Genomic DNA, 21,226 nt, shown 5'->3' on the forward strand with positions numbered 1-21,226 from the left:
TAACTCCAGTGTCCTCTGGGAAGCTTTGTCCGCATCCAGAGGGAACATATTTTTCCTCGATTAAAATGAATCACCACTAATAGATACAGTCAGTCCTCAGATTTATGACACAATTGATTCCTGAAAACTATATCTTAAGTCAAAACGCTGTAACTTGGAACTGATTTTCCCCATAGGAAACAATGTTATAAATGGGGGATTGGTTCCTGAACCAAGGCCCTATACCCTATTTTCACCAAAAATAGCCCAGAATTTTGTACTCAATCAATTATAGATGAGTAATATAGCTACATTAATGTATTTATATTGCAAATAGCAATCATATTGATTTGGAAGGACTTCTTTGAGGTGACCTTGCTGGACTTTTTGAAGGGTTCTTGGCTGGAGTCTTCTCAGGAGTCCTGGCTGTAGGTTTTTCTGGAGTCTTGTCTGCTTTCTTAAAGGAAGTGTCCAAGGAAGTTTGGACAGATACTCTCTAGGGAGATGGGTGACACAGCAAACTTTTGTTCTGGCGTTGCGTCGCATCAAGCGTTGTAAAGTCGAAACTGACATAAAAAAGTTGAAACGGTCCAGTGCTGTTTAACATGATCAGTGATTTGGATGCGGGGGTGAAGCTGGCCAAGTTTGCAGATGACACCAGGTTATGGGAAAGCATGGTCATGCTTGAAGATAGGCTGCAGATACAGGCTGGCAAGTTGGGTGGATCGGAATCAAATGAAGTTTAACATGGAGAAATGTAAAGTGCTCCACCTGGGATCAAATAACCCCCTGCACACTTACAGGCTTGGCAACACAATCTGACCAGGACTACAGAATGAAAGAGACCTGGGTGTAATAATTGATGACAATGTGAACATGAGCCGGCAGTGCGACTCTATAGTCAGCAGGGCAAATAATACTTTGGTGTGCGTCAATTAATGCATTTCCAGCAAAACCAAGGATGATTTTTCTATTCTACTTGTCATTGATGAGACCGCAGATGGAGTACTGATTCCAGTTCTGGGCTCTCCACTTCAACAAGGATGTGGAAAAGCTCAAGAGAGTCCAGAGAAGGGCCCACCCATATGATCAGAGACTTGAACAGCAAGCCATACAAGGTAAGGCTGAGGGACCTGGAATTGTGGCTCCTGAGGGAGCTTGAAAAAGAGAAGGCTGAGGGGGGACTTGGTAACAGCTTACCACTACATCAGGGGCATACATCAAGGGCTTGGTGAACAACTGTTCACCTGGGCAGCCTTGGGAAAACAAGGAGCAATGGTCATAAACTCGTGGAAGACTGCTTAAGGCTCAATATTAGGGAAAACTTCTTCACAGATAGGCTATCCAGACTATGGAATAAGCTCCCTCCAGAGGTGGTGCAATTACCTACCTTGGAGATCTTCAGGAGGAGACTAGATGGTCACCTTGCTGGGGTCACTTGACCCCAGTTGTCTTTCCTGCTTGGTGCAGGGGGGCTGGATGATCTTCTGTGGTCCCTTCCATCCTACAGTCTATAAATCTCGTACTCACACTTACACTCACTATTACCCTCTCGCACACAATTGTACTTGTGCACAGCACACAATTGTACTTGTGCACAGAAGCTCAGGCTCAGATTCTTTAATAGACTTGTAGTCGTACCACTTTTCTGTACCAGTTATACTGTTAAGTCTTATGCCAATCATTCCTTTGACCCACGGGTACATTTGTCAATCATTCCTTTAATACACAGATATATATCTTTCAAGCTTTATTCAGTCATGGTGTTAATCACCTCAGGAGGTAAATGTCATGTCTTTCTCAGTTTTGGCCCCAGAGCCTAGTTGTCACTTGTGCACCAACAGGTAATGTTCAAAACTCTTAAATTGGGATATTGTTCAAAAGTTCAGACCTTCTCGAACCTACTGATCCTGCACAACTTTTTTAACCTAAGTAACACAACCAAAGCTATGGACTCTGTGATCTAGAGTAACAGTATTCCTGCCTTTTTGCATCTGAGGCATTTTAGAAGTTCCTTGTGCAGCCATGTTGATCTCTTGCCATTCTTGTGCGTCAGGACAGTTTTTTTTTTTTGTTTTTTTTTCTTGGGCTTCTAATACTGTGCCCCTTAGAAGCTCCCAGACTTCCTGAGGTGCTTTTATCCTTCGATCTGTCTTCCCATGACACCGTGGCGATTAGCTCCTTGAACTGGATGAATTTCATGTTTTTGGAAATATGTCCTAATTTTGTGATGTCACGCTTTCCCTGTCTCAGAATCTGGAATTCTATTGCATTATGATTGCTTCCTCACAAGTTACCCATCACCTTCACATCTTCCACCAGTTCTTCCCTGTTTGGTCAGGACAAGATCCAAGACAGATGATCCCCTAGTTGTATCGTTCACTTTGTGGAACAGAAATTTGTTTTCCACACAAGTTAGGAACTGGCTTGGCATTTTAGGTTTGGCTGCATTGTTATTCCATCAGATGTCCAGGAAATTCAAGTGTCCCATCAGTACCATCTCATAGCTTGTGCATAGATTTGTCACTTGCATGAAGAGTGCTTCATCCACCTCCTCTTCCTATTAGGTGATCCCCTGCCCTCCATAAATGCTGACCTCGTGAAGGAACACCTTGAGAGGCTGGATACCTTCAAGTCAGCCGACCCTGACAATCTACACCCCAGGGTACTCAAGGAGCTGGAGAGCATCATAGCCCAACCTCTGGCATGGATCTTTGAAAACTCCTGGTGCTCTGGTGTAGTGCCTGAGGACTGGAAGAAGGCCAATCTTCAAGAAAGAGAGGAAAGTGGATCCGGCTAACTATAGGCCCATCAGCCTGACTTAGAGAAGTTTATTAAAGAGGCCATCCTTAGTGGACTGGCTGATGACAACATCCTAAGGGATAGCCAGCACAGGGTTGTTGCGGGTAGAACTTGCTTGACCAATCTCATTTCCTTCTACGACCAGGTGACGTATCACCTGGACAAGGGAGAAGAGATTGATGTCATATATCTTGACTTCAAAAAAGCCTTCGATCTGGTATCCCATGATCACCTCTTCGTGACACTGGCCAGTTGTGGCCTTGGGTCCACCATGATCTGCTGGCTGGGAAATTGGCTCCATGGTCAGACCCAGAGGGTTGTAATTGATGGCAGTTACTCATCATGGTGCCCTGTGACCAGTGGGGTCCCCCAAGGCTCTGTCCTTGGACCCATATTGTTCAACATCTTCATTAATGATGTGGACATTGGAGTTGGAAGCGGACTGGCCAAGTTCGCCGATGACACCAAACTTTGGGGCAAAGCATCCACGCCAGAAGACAGACAGGCAATCCAGGCTGACCTGGACAGGTCTGCAAATGGGCGGACGAGAAGCTGGTGGTGTTTAACACTGAAAAATGCAAGGTTCTCCACCTTGGGAAGAAAAACCTGCAGCGTCCTTATAGGCTCAGCAGTGCTACACTGGCTAGCACTACGGAAGAAAGAGACTTGAGGGTCATGATTGACCACAAGATAAACATGAGCCTGAAATGCGATGCTGCAGCTAGTAAGGCGACCAAAATACTGGCTTGCATCCATAGATGCTTCTCAAGCAAATCCCGGGACGTCATTCTCCCCTTGTACTCGGCCTTGGTGAGGCCACAGCTGGAGTACTGCATCCAGTTTTGGGCTCCACAATTCAAAAAGGATGTGGAGAAGCTTGAGAGAGTCCAGAGAAGAGCCATGCACGTGATCAGAGGTCAGGAAAGCAGACCTTATGGCGACAGGCTGAGAGCCATGGGACTCTTTAGCCTGGAAAAGTGCAGGCTCAGGGGTGATCTGATGGCTGCCTATAAGTTTATCGGGGTGACCACCAGTATCTGGGAGAACGTTTGTTCACCAGAGCGCCCCAAGGGATAATGAGGTCGAATGGTTATAAACTCCTGCAAGACCGCTTCAGGCTGGACATAAGGAAGAATTTCTTTACTGTCCGAGCCTCCAAGGTCTGGAACAGTCTGCCAGCGGAGGTGGTTCAAGCACCTACATTGAACACCTTCAAGAGTAAATTGAAAAATTGAATGCTTATCTTGCTGGGATCCTATGTCCCCAGCTGACTCCCTGCCCTTTGGGCGGGGGGCTTGACTCGACGATCTTCTGAGGTCCCTTCCAGCCCTAATGTCTATGACATCTATGAAATCCTCACCATTATATCGGAGCTGAATCTTTCACCATTTATCTTCACCCAAATGCATTTTGCTTTGCTGTTGTCATCCTCCTGAAGCAGAAAACAAGTGTGTTTGACATGCAAGGCAATACCACCCCTTTTCTCTCAACCTTGTCCTTCTGAAACAGTGTAACCCTTTATGTTGACCTTACAGTCATAACAGCTGTCCCACCAGGTCTTGGTGATGTCAGTTGGATCATAGTTCTCTTCACAGGCTGCAGCTTCCAGCTCATCTGGTTTATTCCCCCAACTTCTTGCATTTGTATACCTGCATTGTTAGTGTCATCCTCTGGTCATTGTTTTATAATCCTAGTAGTATTTCTAAATATTTTAAGTATAACTTTGTTAATTTCTGTCATGGTCATGTCATTTTTTGGCTCTGGTGAAGTTTATACACAAATGAAAGATGGCTTTTCATTACAGAATTTGACTTCTAAACGCTGCTGTTAAAAATTTAAAATAATTGAAAGTTAAAGTGCAGAGTAGCTCTGTTTTGTAATTCCAGGTTTCAGGGTTAAGCAAAATAATATACATTAAACAAAATCCAGAGTTTGGGAGCAGGGGAGATATGGACATTTTAATTTCAAGGCTTAAAAGGAGTTGTGGTCTTCTAAATTGTTGCATTTAGAATGTTCAAGGGAGAAATAATATTGCAAGTGTATTTATCTTAACGGTGGTCAAGCTTTTATCAAATGGATGTTTAAGTATCGGAAGTCTGCCAAACCTATTTTTGTGAAGTAAGAAATAGTGTTCTTGGCAATGTGGGGAGTGTTTTAATCACATGACTACTAATTCCTTAGAAAGCTGGAGGCCAGGAGAAAATAAGCTACCAATGCCATAGCTACTGAGTTTGGAAAAAAAAATGTGGTAACCCAGTCCTTCATCAACTGTTTGAGAAGTGAACTTAGGGTGGGGCTAAAGAGAATTTTTCCCCCTTTATTTTTAATCTACCCTCTTCCTTCAGTTGTGTTTATTTTCCACATGGATGGATGGATATACACATGTATTCTCTCTTATGTACAAGGTCTACTACCTGTTCTCCCAAAACAAACACATTCATGCTCAGGTTGCAAAGTAAAGCACTTGAAATATAGGAAATGCTACTTTTAAGGTTGCCTCTGCAACTTTCACCTGGATCTACTGTATTTTCATTGATAGAGGAGTAAGATTTGAATTTGACTCTGTTGACATACCTGTCTTTAAAAGAACAACAACAGAAAACCCAAAGTTCATATTTCTACCACCAGTGCAATTGCAGTAAATATCCTCTTCCTAGAATATTCTAAATAACTTAGTAATAAAATATCTGTGCCTATGCACACTTCTGAATTTTTGTGCCTATGTACACTTCTGATTTAGCCAACCGTAACTTGGGGTGGGGGCGCTGACTTGGTCACCAACCCTGGGTGGCAATTCAAAGGGGCATCAGAATGGCAGCCCCAACTGAGTCTACATTACTGCTACATCTTGTACTGGGGGAGCTTGCACTGAGGCTCTGGCAACTCATGCCACTGCTCCAGCCTGTGCAAGAAGGTTAAGTGCCTCCCCCTCAGCAAAAGTTAAGGTTACTCCTCTGGATTTAGCCTCAGTGCATCACTGTTGACTGTTGATGGATTTAGCTTAATTTGTCTTTGCTGCTGCACTGTGGTACCAGTGATGGAAGTTAAGGTTCGCCAGGCTGTAATCCTAGTGAATGCAAAGTAGTCTGTAATTTTCATAGTTTGATTTGAGCTAAACACCAGCATTTCTGGACTTCTTTTTAGGTTTTTTGCTTGGGTTTTCCCATGTTAATGATTTTGTCATAAAGAGGGGAGGAACCCCTCCACCCCCTTTCCCCTTCCCCTCTTCCTACCACCAGAGATGCTGCAAGAATGGGGAATTTTGTCCTAAATTTGCTAGTATGGACATAGCCCAAGGGATTAAAATTTAGGGTTGAGACTGTGGGAAAGTCTCCTTATCTGTGTATATGCGAGTTTGTGTAAATATTTTGCAAGGCTGGGAGATTTAAGAAAATCCCGAAGAGTAAATAGCTCATTTAGCCAGTACTTAAACAAAAACCCACTAAGCTGCAATTTAAAACAACTTGTTGAAGTGCCTTGTTGTTGCTTGCAGGTTTTCCCCCTCTCCCCCTCTACCTTCTTTTAAAAAAAAAAAAAAAGAAAAAAAGAAAAAGCGGGGGGGGGAAGAAAGGGAGCAGTAGGAGTGGTTAGTGTAGAGACTATAAACAAGTTTATTACCTATTTTTTTAAAAAGCCTTTTATAGTTTGAGTTCATCTAAATTTATCATGTTAGGCCACTAAAGTTGGGAGAAATGTATTAGTTCAAGCTGCCCTACATGGTTAACACATGTTTTCTTTTATTAATAAGAATCCCAAACACGACGTGGAAAATGATATATGTTTGAGGAAGATCTTTCTCTAGGTTCCCAACTGCCCTCAGGATGGGACTGTAAGGGAGGCTATTTTTTTTTCTTTTTTTAGTGTAGAAAGGCATTTTGCTACTGCAAATATGCTAGTAAAGTTAAAGACGGCAAAGTGCTGGTTTGAATACAATTATAATGGTAAAACAGTGCTTTATACCCTATACTTATTTTGTTTTCCAGACTAGAATAAGATAAGCTAGTATAAGCACTCATCTAGTAGCAAGGCTGCTAATTTGAGGAGTGCCGTATTGACTAGGGAATAGTAAACATGTTACCTATATTTTAAAAAAAAAAAAAGCTTAAGTGATGACAGACCCATTAACTTGACCTCAGTACTATGCAGATTTTTAGAACAGATTTTAAAGGAAAACATAATCAAGGACATAGGAATAAATGGAAAGTGGGATAAAATGCAACACGATTTTATCAAAAGTAGTTTGTGTCAGACTAACCTAGTATCTTTGATAAGATAGCAGACTTTGTAGATGAGAAAAATGCAGTGGACTTAGTCTATCTAGTTTTAATCAAAGCTTTTGATAGGGTCTCTTTCAGGAAATTATTTTTAAGGTGAATTAGAGGTTAATACAAGAACTGTAAGGTGGATACTAGTTAACTCCCCAGTGTAACTCAGTGTCCTCTCCACTGTAGTTATCGGGATACAGAAAAGTTACTAGAGGTTTCCTCAGGGATTGATGTTGTGACCAATCTTGTTTAAAAATTTCATTAAGCACCTTGGTGCAGAAACTACATGTGTGCTAATGACATTTGTGGATGACAAGTTGGGGGGTGTTGCCACTACTGAGTAGGACTTGATTTTCTTCTAGGAAGTATTAGACGACCTTCTTGTGTGGAATATTACAAATAAGTAACTTTGCAATCGTACTCTCATTTCATTTTATTTAAAGACTAATAAGAACTTTTGTTATAAGTAGAAACTACTAGGTTGAACAACTAGAGGTGACAGAAGAATGGGGCTTGGGGTTTATTGAATTAGCATGAGCTGTAAAAAGGATCATGTGCTTCTAGGATACATCAGGGTAGATATTATTCCAGCTAAGTACTGGTACCATTGTACAAGCATCAGAAGGGCATCTTTTAGAATATTGTGCATGTTTCTGGTTGTTGATGTTCAAAAAAGATTCACTTAATTGGTGCAGAGAAAGGATGATTGGGGGAATGACAACTGATGTAAATTGAAGTATAATTCTAGTACAGGGTAATACAGATGTAAATTGATCATGAATACACTTGGATTGGAAATTTGCAGCAGAGCAGCATTTTGGAACTACCTTACAAACAGGGTACTCGGGCAAGGTATAGAATTTGTTTCGAGCTGGAATTTGATAAGTTCATGAAAAGAATTGTATGACAGGGTAGGAGGTGAAAATTTGCTGGTAGTATGAGGCTTTGGGTTGTTTTGATTTCTTGATGTCTCCATGAGGGGGTTGACAGAGACATGATTTTTTTAAAGTAGCTGCCTGCATGTGAACAGATTTGGGAACTATCTGGTTTGGGGCTCTTGACCCTGCTGATACTGCATGGCAGGATCCAATGGCAGTGGATAACGCTAGAGAGGTTGGTCTCAAGGCAAGATGCAGTTTCCTGAGAGAAAAGGACTTCCAATATTCATGAGGTTTTTAGCAATGGGATTAGTAGCATTGACTTAGCTAGGAGTCCTTGAGGCAGGTTTCTTTTCAAGGACATGCTTTAGTTGAGACTATGTAGATTCTGTAGTTTGTGGACACATAAGGAAGGTTGGTTTCAGGTAGCTGTAAAACAAGGCCAACCTGCAACATGGGTGCCACAGATGGCCTCTCTGTGTTGTACCTGACAGACTGGGTAGGCAGCACAGTGGCAGATGGGGCAGGGAGCAGAAAGCAAAGCATCAGGTCAAGCAGAGAGCACATGGTAAGGAGGAGCAAGCAGCAGTTTGCGTAGGGAGCATAGGGCAGGAAGCAGAGAGTAGAGCAGCACATCAGGTAAGGGAACAAGACTGGGTGACACTTGGGGAGGTTGTGGGGCTAATGTGTGACACACTTACCAAAAATTTTGCTCACATTTTTGTAAGTATCTTTTTGGATCAGGCTCTGTCCTTACTTCATCCCTGTCCCTTGATCTCCACATGCTTACAGTGTATATTGTATTTTTATCCTTCAGAGTTTCTTGTCAGAGCCAGGCAGGAATTTCCCCCTTCACATTGCAAATTTCTTCTGTAGGTTTTTACCTTCTTCCGAAGCATCAGAGATTGGCTAGTTAGAAGTGGGATTTTGCGTGGTATGGATGGATATCTCTACTAGTATTGAATAATAAGGTCATTTACAATACCTGTTATACTCTTACCTTCCATTATGAGGGAAGTCCACTGCTAACAGTTCCTGCTGATTGGGTTGCATCAGGGGAGCTCACCCACTCTTTCCACTTTCCATCTACCTAAATGGAGGGAAAGGCACCAAGTGCACAGCTCCTTGATCCCCAGCTTTTGAAACAAGTGGAATGCCTGCACAGGACAGCATAGATAAATCTTATCCTAGAGAATATTTAGGATAATATCAGTGTATTCCCTCTGCTTGTTCCCCCTTCACTGACACATTAATCATAACCTGCTTGTCTTCACTTTCAAGGTCCTTTGTGGTGTACCGCCAGCCTTCTTTGATTCATTTTTGAAATTGGATCCCATCTGCAGCTGGTTAATGATGCCAGCCTCCATTGTCCACTTGATAACTTCTTAAACCAGTAGATTTGGGCTTTTTCCAATATGTCCTCTTTCACTTGCAAGTAGCTTCCTATAAACATCCACAAGGTTAATTATCCTCTTTAGTCATGACACCTATAAAATCTCAAACTGTTTGGACCAGTATACAGAGCTCTGAATGAAAGTTTATACTACCTCTAAAATAAAACCATCTGCAAATACAGTGTTGTGTGTGTGTACACTATTGTGTGTCAGTGTCTGAAAAAGAAGAGTATAAGAAAGACATGCCAAGTATTATTTTTTTCTCATTTTCAGTTTTAGATCCAGTGGTTGCACATGTGAAGAGACAGCATGACATTTTGAAGTATGACAGAAGCTCTGATGCTGCAACAGAGGCTAGGAATATTAATGGCCAAATCTAGGTGAGTGAATTCAACTTAGTTTCACCAGTTCTCTGACTTCTGCCATATCTTCCGCCTATCCTTTTCTCACTTCAGTGCCATATATTCCCTGAAGCATCTTTGTAGCGCATGGTTACCGAAAGCATTAATCACAGGATACTAAGGAGAAAAGAAAAAAAATCTTCTGATTACTTGATTACATTTCTTTTCTTCTGGTTTGTGTATCTGTTTATTATCTCTTCTTGAGATGGCATGTCAAATTTTAACTGCTGGTCTCTTGTTAATTTTCCTGACTCACTTTACAATTTGATTTTGTGTTCCAAGTTTGCTGGCACCCCAGTTCTGAATAGTGTAACACAAGGATCAGCAACCTTTTAGGAGTGGTGAGCTAAGTTAATAGAGCTTGGCCCAAATGTGGGCCACCACTTATAATCTGGCCATTATTGCTGTCACCACTGCTGAATTGCCACTAATCCCACTGATTCTGTGGGCTGGATTAAATCTTTTGGCAATTCAGATCTAACCCAAAGGTCTGTAGGTTGTCAACCCCCAAGCTATCACATTGGATTATAGTTATGTTTGCACCAAAGAAATACTGTGAATTCATCAATGCATGATACTGCTTAGTTCTGTCTTCAGCTTGACCAAATATTGCTGGATGTCCTAAGACTGACATTTATCCAACCACAGTTATCTCTTCTTGAATACTACCAGAGTTTTCCCCTTTATAACTGTAGAAGTGCTGCAGACCACAGTTTGAGAACCTTGTCTACAAATGTGTTTGTGTATTACCTTTAATGTTCTACAGCTCCTTGTTGCCACTTCTGCTTTAAACAATATTTTATCAGAATACATGAGGAATACCATCAGTGGACTAGTGCAGAGGTTGGCAACCTATGGCCTGTAGGCTGGATCCAGCCCTTGGAGTCATTGGATCCAACCTGCAGAGCTGGGACTTTGGCATTCAGTAGCAAAACTTTCACCTGCACTAAACGATGGCTGGGTGATGGGAGCGTTCCCATGCCATGCTGCAGCCTGTGGGCAAGAAGGAGGCATGATGGCAGCTGCGTTCTAGCACCATGGCATTGGCCCACCTTGGATCAGAGATGGACCATTTTAGCTCACTGCTGGAAAACATTGCCGACCATTGGACTAGAGGGAAACAGACCTGAACCATAACTGTACAGGGGGAGTTTTTATGGTGGGGCTTTTAAAGGCAGGAAGTTTAAAAAGAAAAAAAAAATTTGGCTAGATCCCCTCTGCTGGCAGGATAGCGGACTGGGCCTCTCTCCACCACTGTAGCAAGCAGCTATTTGGTCCATGCACCTGTCCTACTGCCTTCACTACTGGACCTGTTGATGCTGCCACATACCTGTTCCTTGAGCCAGATCTGTTGCTGCCTCATACCCTGTGTCATATCTGCTATTGCCCCAGGCTGGACCTGACCCATGAAGAACCACAGAGTCCAGATCCAGCATGGGATATTGACACCCCATCTCTAGTAAAGGTGGGATATGGGAGGGGTGGGGGAGTGAGAGAGATTGAAAAAGGTAAGAAGACTGTCTGGCCAACAGTTTAATAGTAAGAATTAACTGGATTGACCAAAAGAGAATCCAAGTTTCCTCCTTATTGTTTGAAAGAAAATATGTCTTTCCCTTCAGAACAATAACAAAAATGCAGTCATTCTTTTAGTTGGAGTAAAATTGCTTTAAATTTTAACCATTAATGAGACCAGAGAGAAGTCTGTGTTTTTGACTGGTGGCTCCCTTCTGTACTTACCAATTGTCTGACTTGTTAAATTTATTTCTGTCAAAACGCTTCCTGTTAAATTATCCTTTTCACTTGTATGGACGTAGTTGGATACTAAGTGGATTTTGTGGCTGAATCTCCAAATCCGAATCGAATCAGGAGACCCTTTAATCTCTCCAAATCACATCGGAAAGATTAGGTGATTCAGACACAGACGCAACTTTAAATGTTTTTTCTACAAACTTCTAGGTAGCAGGCGGCTCGTGAATGCTGCGATGCTGGGGCGCATGGAGTGTCCCACAGAAATGTGGGGAGCTGCCCAGCGTGCTCAGCAGCAGACCCAGAAGGGGCCCAGAAGCACATACGGTCCACTTTCGGGTCTGCTGGGTAGCATGCTGGGGGGGGGGTCTCCTGCAGCCCCCTGGCTTGGTGACTGGTGCCTCCCTGGATCTGGTGGGGCACCTGAGGTCCACCCCCATGGCCGATTGCCGAGCCGAGGGTGGGGGCTGCATGCTCCCCAGCAGACCTGGCACTGGACCAGAAGTATTTCTGGTCCACTTGCGGGTTTGCTGCTGAACACGTGGAGGGCCCCCCCTGCACTCCTGTGGGGCACTCCATGCGCCCCACCATCACAGCGCTCACGAGCTGGTACCTTGAGGTATGTAGAAAAAACACTTAAAGCTTGGCAGGGGGTCAGACTTGATGATCTGCTCAGGTCCCTTCCAACCCTACCAACTATGAAAGCTGTGTCCAAATCACTGATTCTCCGAATCAGCATTGAATCTTCAGATTCAGATTTGGTTGGATTGAATCGGGGACAGTGATCTGAATGAATGCGTTGAATCACTGTCCTTGATTTGGGCTGAATCTGAATCAAATGGGGCCTGCTCCGCACACCCTTATTAAATAGCTGTTTTTATGTATTTATTTGTTTTTAAAATAAAAAGGATGAGATGCTGTGCTGTAATTTCACAAGTATTCCCAATACTAGGATCTTTCAGGGCTGGAAAGACCTCAGGTGTAACTTCTGCCTGGAATATAAGTTAAGGCAGCCTTCTAGGACTACCTTCAGGGCTACAGTGTTGCTTTAGTGATCCCCCTACAACCAGCTTTTGTTAGGATGTCATTAAGACTACCTTTCACTGTGCATGTGTTGTGGCACATGTCCCAGAGCTGGGACTTAATGGCATGAAAGATCTTCATCACCCTTCTACCTGGTGTAAAAGGGTTGGAGGAGGGGTGAGGATCTTGCCCAAGAACTATTTTTTCAAGTGTTGCTACTGGATTCTAGTTCATAACTTGAATAGATCTATTTGGAGGCTACCACAAATGTAACTTTTGGTAGCCAATGATTTGTAAGAGTAGCATTTCCTTGAAGTAAACTCTTAAGGAAATAAATATTTCAAAATGTGAAATGTAGCCTTTACCTTGTTTCAATGACTTGACTGCTACAAAATGAATCATAAAGATTTGTAATCCTACAACAAAATCTGTTTAATTGTCATGCTACTGAAATACCTAGAGTTGGTAGGTATTGTAATGTTTCCTTTCCCTAAGTAAATTATCTTTTTTTTTTTTTTTAACTTCAGAGATCACATGGTCTTTTAAAGAAGTCATGGGTAGCTGTTGTAGCTGTCCAGATAAAGAAACTGTCCCAGATAACCATCGAAACAAGTTTAAGGTAAGCCATCGACTTTATATGGTGTGTAGACTGTTTTGTTGGGTTTTTTTACCCTAGAAAAACAAGACCCAGAGATAAAACTTTGAGTGAAAAATGTGTGCAAAGTACACAGAAATGAAGCTATCAGACTCACCAGTGTATGTGACTAGACAGACCTTTGGGGGAGTTCCTTATCAGGCCTGGTTTTCAGTTACAGTGGAGATTCATAAACCTTTGACCTTTCAGTAAGGTAAAAAGCCCTGTCTTACACAACCTAAGAAATATACAACCTAAGAAATATATCATTATTTGAACAAAAGATCCATATCAGTGTAGCTTTTGGGGGATCACTTGCTGTACATTGTTATATTTTCATAACTTATTGTTCAGTAATTTTGGGTTGGATCTGAATTCAAAGAATTTCTAAGTGTTTTAGGTCCATAAATATTTATGCATGCATAGAACTTGGCAGGATTGGGTGCTATGACTTGTGTGATAGGATTGACTGTATAGTTTTAATAATAGGTTAGACAAGGATTTGTATGGGTTGGTTTGGATAGGGATGGTACTGCCTCAGACAGAGGGTTGGTTTAGATCACTAGTTGCTAGCGTTTTGCTGGCAGGGGCTAGAGTTTATGACCCAGCCCTCGGTTCAGGCCGAAAGTGTCCGCCCTGCCCTCCACCCACTCTGAGTTCAGATGCTTCAGGCAGTGATCTCTGCAGCAGAGGAGATTACTACAATGTGAAGGGGCAGTGTGGCAAAGCACAGCTCTGTGAGACTGATTTCCCTGTGCCAGGTGGGACTTATTGTGGCCTGGGGTCCAGTCCCTGGGGTGAAGTTTGCTGATCGCTGGACTAAGTGACCTCTGGAGGTCCCTTTTTGTATGATTTTACTGTTAATCCCTTTGACTTGGGTAGCTTCGTTTTGCACAGCCACATAGGAGTCAATTTTGGCTTTTCAGCTTAGTCAGACCTTTAATGCATCCACACTCAAAGATCCTCTACAGCAGGAGAGTTGCATGAGAGAGTAGCTTCTACCACCATCCTGTCACTGGCAGATGTCTGTACACTCCTGCATGCTCTGCTGTCTTAAGCAGTCTCTTCAGCAGTTGGTGCTTTCACAGGGTGCACTTTGCAGTCTAGTAATGCTTCTGCTGCAGTGGAAGTGTGTGCAGCTGCTGGAAATAAGTATGTCTGCATTCTCAGACAAGTTGGCAGTAATGGCTGCAGTCAACCAGCAGAACCCAGTAAGTGCAGATAAATCTTGATACTGGAACAGAATGCAGCTCTTTCAACTTGATTGATTGCTTCCTTTTGCAATCAACTTAAAAAGATGCTGTGAATTTTAGTATCATTTTAATGTCTGGAATCTTTTAAAAACTGTTGTTACCGGTTCATCTTTAAAGAAAGATCATTAATTTAGCTCTCTGTTTATTTTGCATGAAGTTTTTCTTTCTTTTCCCATAGAGCGAGTTCTTTTATTGTTCATATAGATCTCTCACTTAGCCCCCCCAAAATTGGCCTGGACCTCAAGGCAGATTAAATTAATACAAACTCTTTTAATATAGATCAGATTTTAATATGAGTGCCTGTCTAATGAACAGAAATAATAAATACCATAGAATACATACCAAGAATCTATTGTAAGAACTAAAGAACAGAAGGGTACCTGAGGCACTGAGGGTGCCTGTAGACATAAGGTACTTCTGCTCCAGCTGTTCATCAGAGCAGACCCGATTAATCGTGCTATTCAAACAATTAGTAATCCATTTTGAAGTGCCAGATTCTGAATACTGCAGGCATTTTAATTGGAGTGGCCCCCTGAGAGCTGCTCTTATTAAAGAGCCACCCATCTCCACTCCCACCCCTACCCCCAGAGTGAATAAAGATGCTGTAAAAGTGGAGGTATTACTTAGGCAGTGATTCTCAACCAGGGTGCTGTGGGGTGTCACACAATGTTATCGTTGTTAGGTATGCGACCACGATTCATTCACAAAGTAAATCCAGAGATTTCAAATTGGAATTCATAATGCTTAAAAACATTCTGACCTGTTTTGGTCTTTCTGAGTAACAGAGCAACAGAAGAATTGCTCTATTACTTCAGTAAAAAAAAAGAGTGAAAAGTGAGAGCTGTCATATTCCAAGGAGTGCTTTAAGTCTAATGTGGAGTACCTTAAGTCTAAAAAGTGTGAGAAATGCTGTTCTAGGGAAATAAATGTTGACAGTGCCCAAGTTACACTGGGGATAAAGAGGGATCCCCAAAGGATACAGTGATAGAAGGGGAGAGAGTTAAGTAGTATTTATTTATTTAAGTTATGTATATTACAGATGCAGTCCTGATTTATTAGATAGACCATTTTAAACTCAAATTTCTCTTGTCAGTCAAGTTAAAGAAGGGCTTCATCCTCCCCTGGCTTCCATGGCTTTTAAACACGTACTTCTTGGGTTATTTTAAGGGGGAAAATAATCTTCTAGGGAATCAGGACTTTTTGACTTGCTCTTATGAACATGTTTTGTTTTCTAAAATGCTAAGAAATGTGGTATAAGAATAATAACGCCAGAAGATATTAGTATAGGTAATCAAAAACTTTTTTTTTATAGGTCATTAATGTGGATGATGATGGTAACGAACTGGGTTCTGGCATAATGGAACTTACAGATACAGAACTAATTTTATACACCCGTAAACGTGACTCTGTAAAATGGCACTACCTCTGTCTCCGTCGCTATGGCTATGATTCAAATCTCTTTTCTTTTGAAAGTGGTCGACGATGTCAGACTGGACAAGGTATGTATACTGTAGATGGGAAAAGCAAATTAAATTTGGCTTGCTCAGGTTTGCCTTCCTAAGAGCAGGACTGTAAAATAATTTCTGTGGGATTTGGTTTGTTTTCTTTGAACCACGGGTGTAGATTCTTGGGGTGGGGCACAATGGGTATGTGTGGAAAAAGCAAATGCCCTTTATAAGAAGTTCTGGTAAATGGCTACACTTTAAGTGAGTATATTTAGTTGCCTCATAACAGATTGTCTCCCATATGTAAAATGAGGACACTGGGAAACTTCTGGTTCCTGGAGTAGTCAGATTTGAGGTACTTTAGGTTTACATATGTTGACCACTCGTAAATTTAGAAACTTTTTTGATGAGTCCTTTTGAGGGATCTGTCCAGCTCTCCTGACTCTCTGGAGTGGTGGCCTGGAATTTTGCTGTTTTGGAGGAGAAAACTTGTGACATGGAGGTCTCAGAAGCCATACCAAACATCTAAGAACTAACAAAAATGACTTTATTATTGAATTCAATCACTAAATCATACAACTGTTATGAAGACAGGTAAATGGAAAAAGAAAGAACAGATCTAAGTGTTTGTATAATCAGGTACTCATTTTAAGCATGATATTTAAAATGTTCATTTCCCTCCTCCCCTCACCAGGCACTACAAATACCTTCTTTTTTTTTACTTTTTAAAATAAAAGTCAAACACCAGCGACATATATTCCATTATATCATCACATTTTAAATTGAAAGAACTTAGATTTTGGCTTCACTGAATTAATTCTCCATGCAGCTGAAATCAAAAGACAGCTCTGGCTACCTTAACATTCTCCAAATCCTGAGCTGATTTGGCAGGGTCAAATTAGCTTTCTGTGAAAGGATCTATGGATGGTTCTAAATTACATTCACTGCACCAGTCACTGTGGTAGTGGTTCTCAATAGGGTTGCTGCAAAATCTGTTTTTGAGGGTGCCGCAGGGTGCAAGGAGATTAAGTTCTCGCTCTTCTGTGCCCAGCCTGTATGCCAGGTAAATTTAGGCTCCTCTCTGCCTAGCTCCAGTGCAAGGAGGTAAGCTGATGCTTGTTTCTGCTAGCTCCTGTGTTAGGAGCTAAATGCTCTCTCCTCCCCCCTCCCATGTGTGAGGAGCTAAGTGCAGGCTTATTCATGCTGGCCTCCAGAACAAGGAGGTAAGCACATGATTGTCCCTGCCCTGCTGCTTTGTGAGGAGCTACGTACTTGCTCCTTCCTCCCACCCCATGTGCACCCCTGTGCCAGGAGATAAGTGCTGCAGTAAATAAATTAGTTATTGAAATAGAATGCTGCTCAATTCAAAGGTGTTAAGGAAGGGTGCTGAGAGCCTAAAAAAGATTGAAAACCACAGCACTATAGGGACACCAACACTGGCCAAGGCCTAGGCAAAGTACTGTGTTGTTCCTTGGTTTTTCTTCCTGCCCCTGCTCCCTCCTGCCTTTCCCTACCCATGTGCATCCCTCTAGAGCAGGGATGCAAGAAATGGGCTTACATTGGGTACATCTACACATGCAATTAATGTGTCACAATAAACTCTGGAGTAAACTGCTCCCAGGTGCAGTGTCAACACATGTTCCTGGGACAGCAGCAATTTGAGCCAGGGCAGCACAAGTCCCCTGCTTGCTGGGCTGACAATGTGCAGTTTACAGCCCTGATCAGCATCTATGTGTGCATTTTGACACAGTAAAGTATTCTACCATAAGACGGTACTTCCCCAACAGTAGTATCTTATGGCGGAGGTAATTAGTTTACTGTGCCCTAATACCACTGTATGTATAAAGTATGATGCTTTACTGCAGAGTTAATCTGCTCCACAGTAAAGCACACACACAAATGCACCCACTCTTTCAAGAGATGTGAGCTCCCCCTTCAGTACAGCTGAAGCTGCCAGACTAGGGCGAAGGATCTGGCTTGACATGTTAATTGATTTTAAAAAGTGTTGTTTTTTTAACGTAGAAGTAATTGGAGTTGTCCATTGTTCATCTTGTACTGTATTTTTGACCTTGCTGATCTGTGTGTATTCACTTTTTTGTGATTGATATTGATAATGTGTAAATAGTATATTTGTACAATGTACCTCCAATGTACAGAGACGAGAATCATTGTTTTGAACAAGTATTTTTCTTCAGCTTGTGCACCCTAAACACTGCCATGGTAAGAACCTGAGAGCAAATCTGACCCTCACAGAAGACAAACTGATTTACCTTCAATTTGGTCTTCATAGTAAGAATTGAGAGAAATGAACAATTAAAAAGATAAATAAAGAAAAGCTAAGGTTATTTTGGGGGTTTTTGTTTGTTTTTTGGAAATTAATAAGTAATTTGTTTACCGTGTGTTTTTAAAATTTGCAACCTAACAAATGTAAGCACTGAACATATTTCTAGAAGTTAAAAGTTTTAAATATAAAAAAGCTCTTATATAATTTAAAGCATTTTGGGGAATGGCTTTCAGTCATTTAAATTCAGCTCCCCTATAGTTAGTTTGGTGGTCATTATTAACCAGGTTGGCTGGCACTAAAAGTATACATGCATATAAATAGTAATTAAGGACTTATTTTTTTTGTAAATGTTACTGTGTGCTCCATGCTGTATTCTTCCTTTGTTGAAAAATAAGAATTCTAGGGGGAAATGAATAGGCCTTCTTTTAACGAAGTCATAGTTTTAAAAATGATTTTGCTTGTTCAGTTTTTTTCCTTAATATTTTTAAAATTGTATTAAGATACTGATGAAATTCAGCTGGAAGTACTGATTTCAAGGTTATTTTTCCTTTGGTGAATGACCAGCACTAAAGCATTTTCCTAAAGTGTATCTGTCTAACTGTGCATCTGCAAAAATTACAGTTTGAAGGCGAGTTATTAAGCCTGCAGTGTATCCAACAGCAACTGCTTTTTACGTTCCTTACTTAATATAAGAGGCAGGGAATATCTGGAAAATGGAAGTGGGGGGGACAGAAAATATTTGTTCTATGCTGTCTCTTTTCTGTACAGCACTGCACCTAAAGAAACTTAATCTGTTTATGTTAGACATTAGGGGATATTGTCCGAAGTACTGTCTCCTATCTTTTCCCCCATTTCCTAAAATCAAAGATGGTATAGTCAGATTCTTTGTCCCTCTGAATTCAAAGGTATTTCAAAACTAGGATGGTTTCTGTGCTGGTTATAAAAATAATCATGGACAAACTTTGGCTATTTAGTTAACTTATCTTGGAGAAGAGAATTTGGGGCAGGGGAAAGGTTTGAATGGTGAACATTTGCTTTTGATTGTTTGGCCTAATCACAGATGGTATGATTTTAGTTTGAAAGCATTTGAGAAATTGATGGAGCAAAGTCTTGACTTTGGTTCCCTTTTCACTGTGTATTCAACTTAAGTGTTTGTATTTGGAATAAGTTTTAGTTTGGGAGTAGAGCATTTTTATTTTGATGAAAGAAAAGCAAACTGGATTTCTCAAGAACACACTTAAGTTTTCTTAAGCATTTATAATTCAGGTGGCAAAATGTTTTAAGGTTCTCTGTATGAATTTTCACAGAAGAACTGTTAGACTGCAGAGAGTATAATACAGTCTATAAGCTGCAACCATACTTTTGATCTGCAACTCTTCAGTGGCATTCAGAAAATGAACTTCACTTATAACTAGTTGCCTAAATAATATGTGAACATAATTACACTTCAGGACTGTATTAACATATAGGTAGTTGTAAATAAAGAGCATTTTTAGAAGTAACCCAGTTATTTTAAAGAGCAAAAGCACATACACACACTTCTTTTAACAAGAATATCAACTTTAACTTAATGCTTTCAATGGAAGAATAACCCAAAGCTGCGACTTCACTGGTTGTCTCTTTGCTGGTGATGGTAAGTTGGGCTCCCTCTGCTGTTCAAAGGCAAAGTGGCACAATGCTCAAGTAAAATATAGGTATTGATGCCAACTTTGTATTTTGTGTCTATCCCTAAGACTGAAAAATTGGTTTGTTGCTGTCTATTTCACACAACCTGTCTTCTAGCCCTTCTTCTTAACCTTCTTTAAAAACCTGGGTAGTACCCTGTGTCAAAACCCTTCTTTCCTATTGTGCAGGCATTTTCATGATAACTTGATTAAAAAAACTGATAAGATATAACCTTGAAATACCAAAGTTGTATTGTTATAACAGGTCGACTTCTTATCAGGATTCAGTTAGACATTGCTGTTTCATGACATATGCCTTTCCCTTTGTTTTAGCACCCTTAAATTTTAACAATTTGTTTTCTTTAGACCACTCCCACTCCCCCAACCCCCCCCCCCCCAATCTACCATTTGGTATATTGGAAATTTACTCAGTTATTAGGTATACATTTAAAAGGTGATAACTGTATTTTTGTATGTTTTGATTGGTGCACAAAAAATTTCTTTAACACATTTATTCCTTTAACAGGTATTCATTAAGGAGAGTCCTGCTCAGTTGTTGTGGGTTTTATGTACTAATTTTCCAAAACGATTGTTTTCACAAAAGGGTTTAAAATGTTTTTGTTTTGTTTATAGGAATCTTTGCCTTTAAGTGTGCTCGTGCAGAAGATCTATTTAATATGCTGCAAGAAATCATGCAGAATAATAGTATAAACGTAGTAGAAGAACCAGTAGTAGAAAGAAATTATCATCAAACTGAGTTGGAAGCTCCAAGAACCCCTCGAACACCCACCAGTAAGCATGGTTCTTCTATAAGAGTACAACTTCTGAATGTAACAGCATCTAACTTTTAAAATTTGATTTGGATGTCTGTGTGCATGCTGCTAACTGGTTAAAAGTATATAATGCTCAAAAGTAGATGCTTTTGTATTTAGAGATATCATAAAAATATCTTGTGACATCCCTATGTTATCTAGAAAATTGCAACAGTTTGGCAGTGTGGAAAGGAAAGATTTAAAATCTTCTGGAAAAAACAGTTGACTTGTTTTGTTTTTGTTTTTTTCCCTCTCATGAAATAATTTTAGGCAATACTTTGCCTATCATACGTTTAGCTTGGAATTTGATACATCTTTTGCATTTCGTTCAGATAAACCTTTATAATAAATATGATGGCAAACAATTCAAGGTAATTTTGAAAATTCCTTGTTAATGGCATTTTTGTTACATTTGCATTGTGTGGTGCCTCTCTCTCTGTCCTGCGCAAATGGTACAGCTTGCAATGAAGTTAAGAAAATACATGTTGATTCTAATTGCATCTCCCTTTTTTAAATCAGTGATGCTACTTCTCTTTATCTTTTGGTGGGAATGAAAAATTGCTTGTAATCATTTTGTTCACAAGTAAATAGTGGGTCCATTAAAGTTGAGTGGTGCCTCAAGCAGATGCCTGGTCTTATAAATGTT

General features: G+C 40.8%; 1 protein-coding gene across 1 annotated transcript in view; it reads left to right on the forward strand.

The window, feature by feature from the left end:
* The window catches only part of FRS2 (fibroblast growth factor receptor substrate 2), a 98,361-nt gene that overhangs the window by 62,339 nt on the left and 14,796 nt on the right, over positions 1-21,226 (forward strand). The window contains exons 5-8 of the mRNA XM_090042514.1: positions 9,592-9,698; positions 13,016-13,107; positions 15,688-15,874; positions 20,402-20,560. Coding sequence (XP_089898640.1) covers positions 13,042-13,107; positions 15,688-15,874; positions 20,402-20,560 — 412 coding nt within the window. The 5' untranslated portion in view covers positions 9,592-9,698; positions 13,016-13,041. The remainder of the gene's footprint in view (positions 1-9,591; positions 9,699-13,015; positions 13,108-15,687; positions 15,875-20,401; positions 20,561-21,226) is intronic.

This window comes from Crocodylus siamensis, chromosome 4, assembly GCF_052110815.1.
Source record: "Crocodylus siamensis isolate JL-2025a chromosome 4, ASM5211081v1, whole genome shotgun sequence".
Taxonomy (NCBI): domain Eukaryota; kingdom Metazoa; phylum Chordata; order Crocodylia; family Crocodylidae; genus Crocodylus; species Crocodylus siamensis.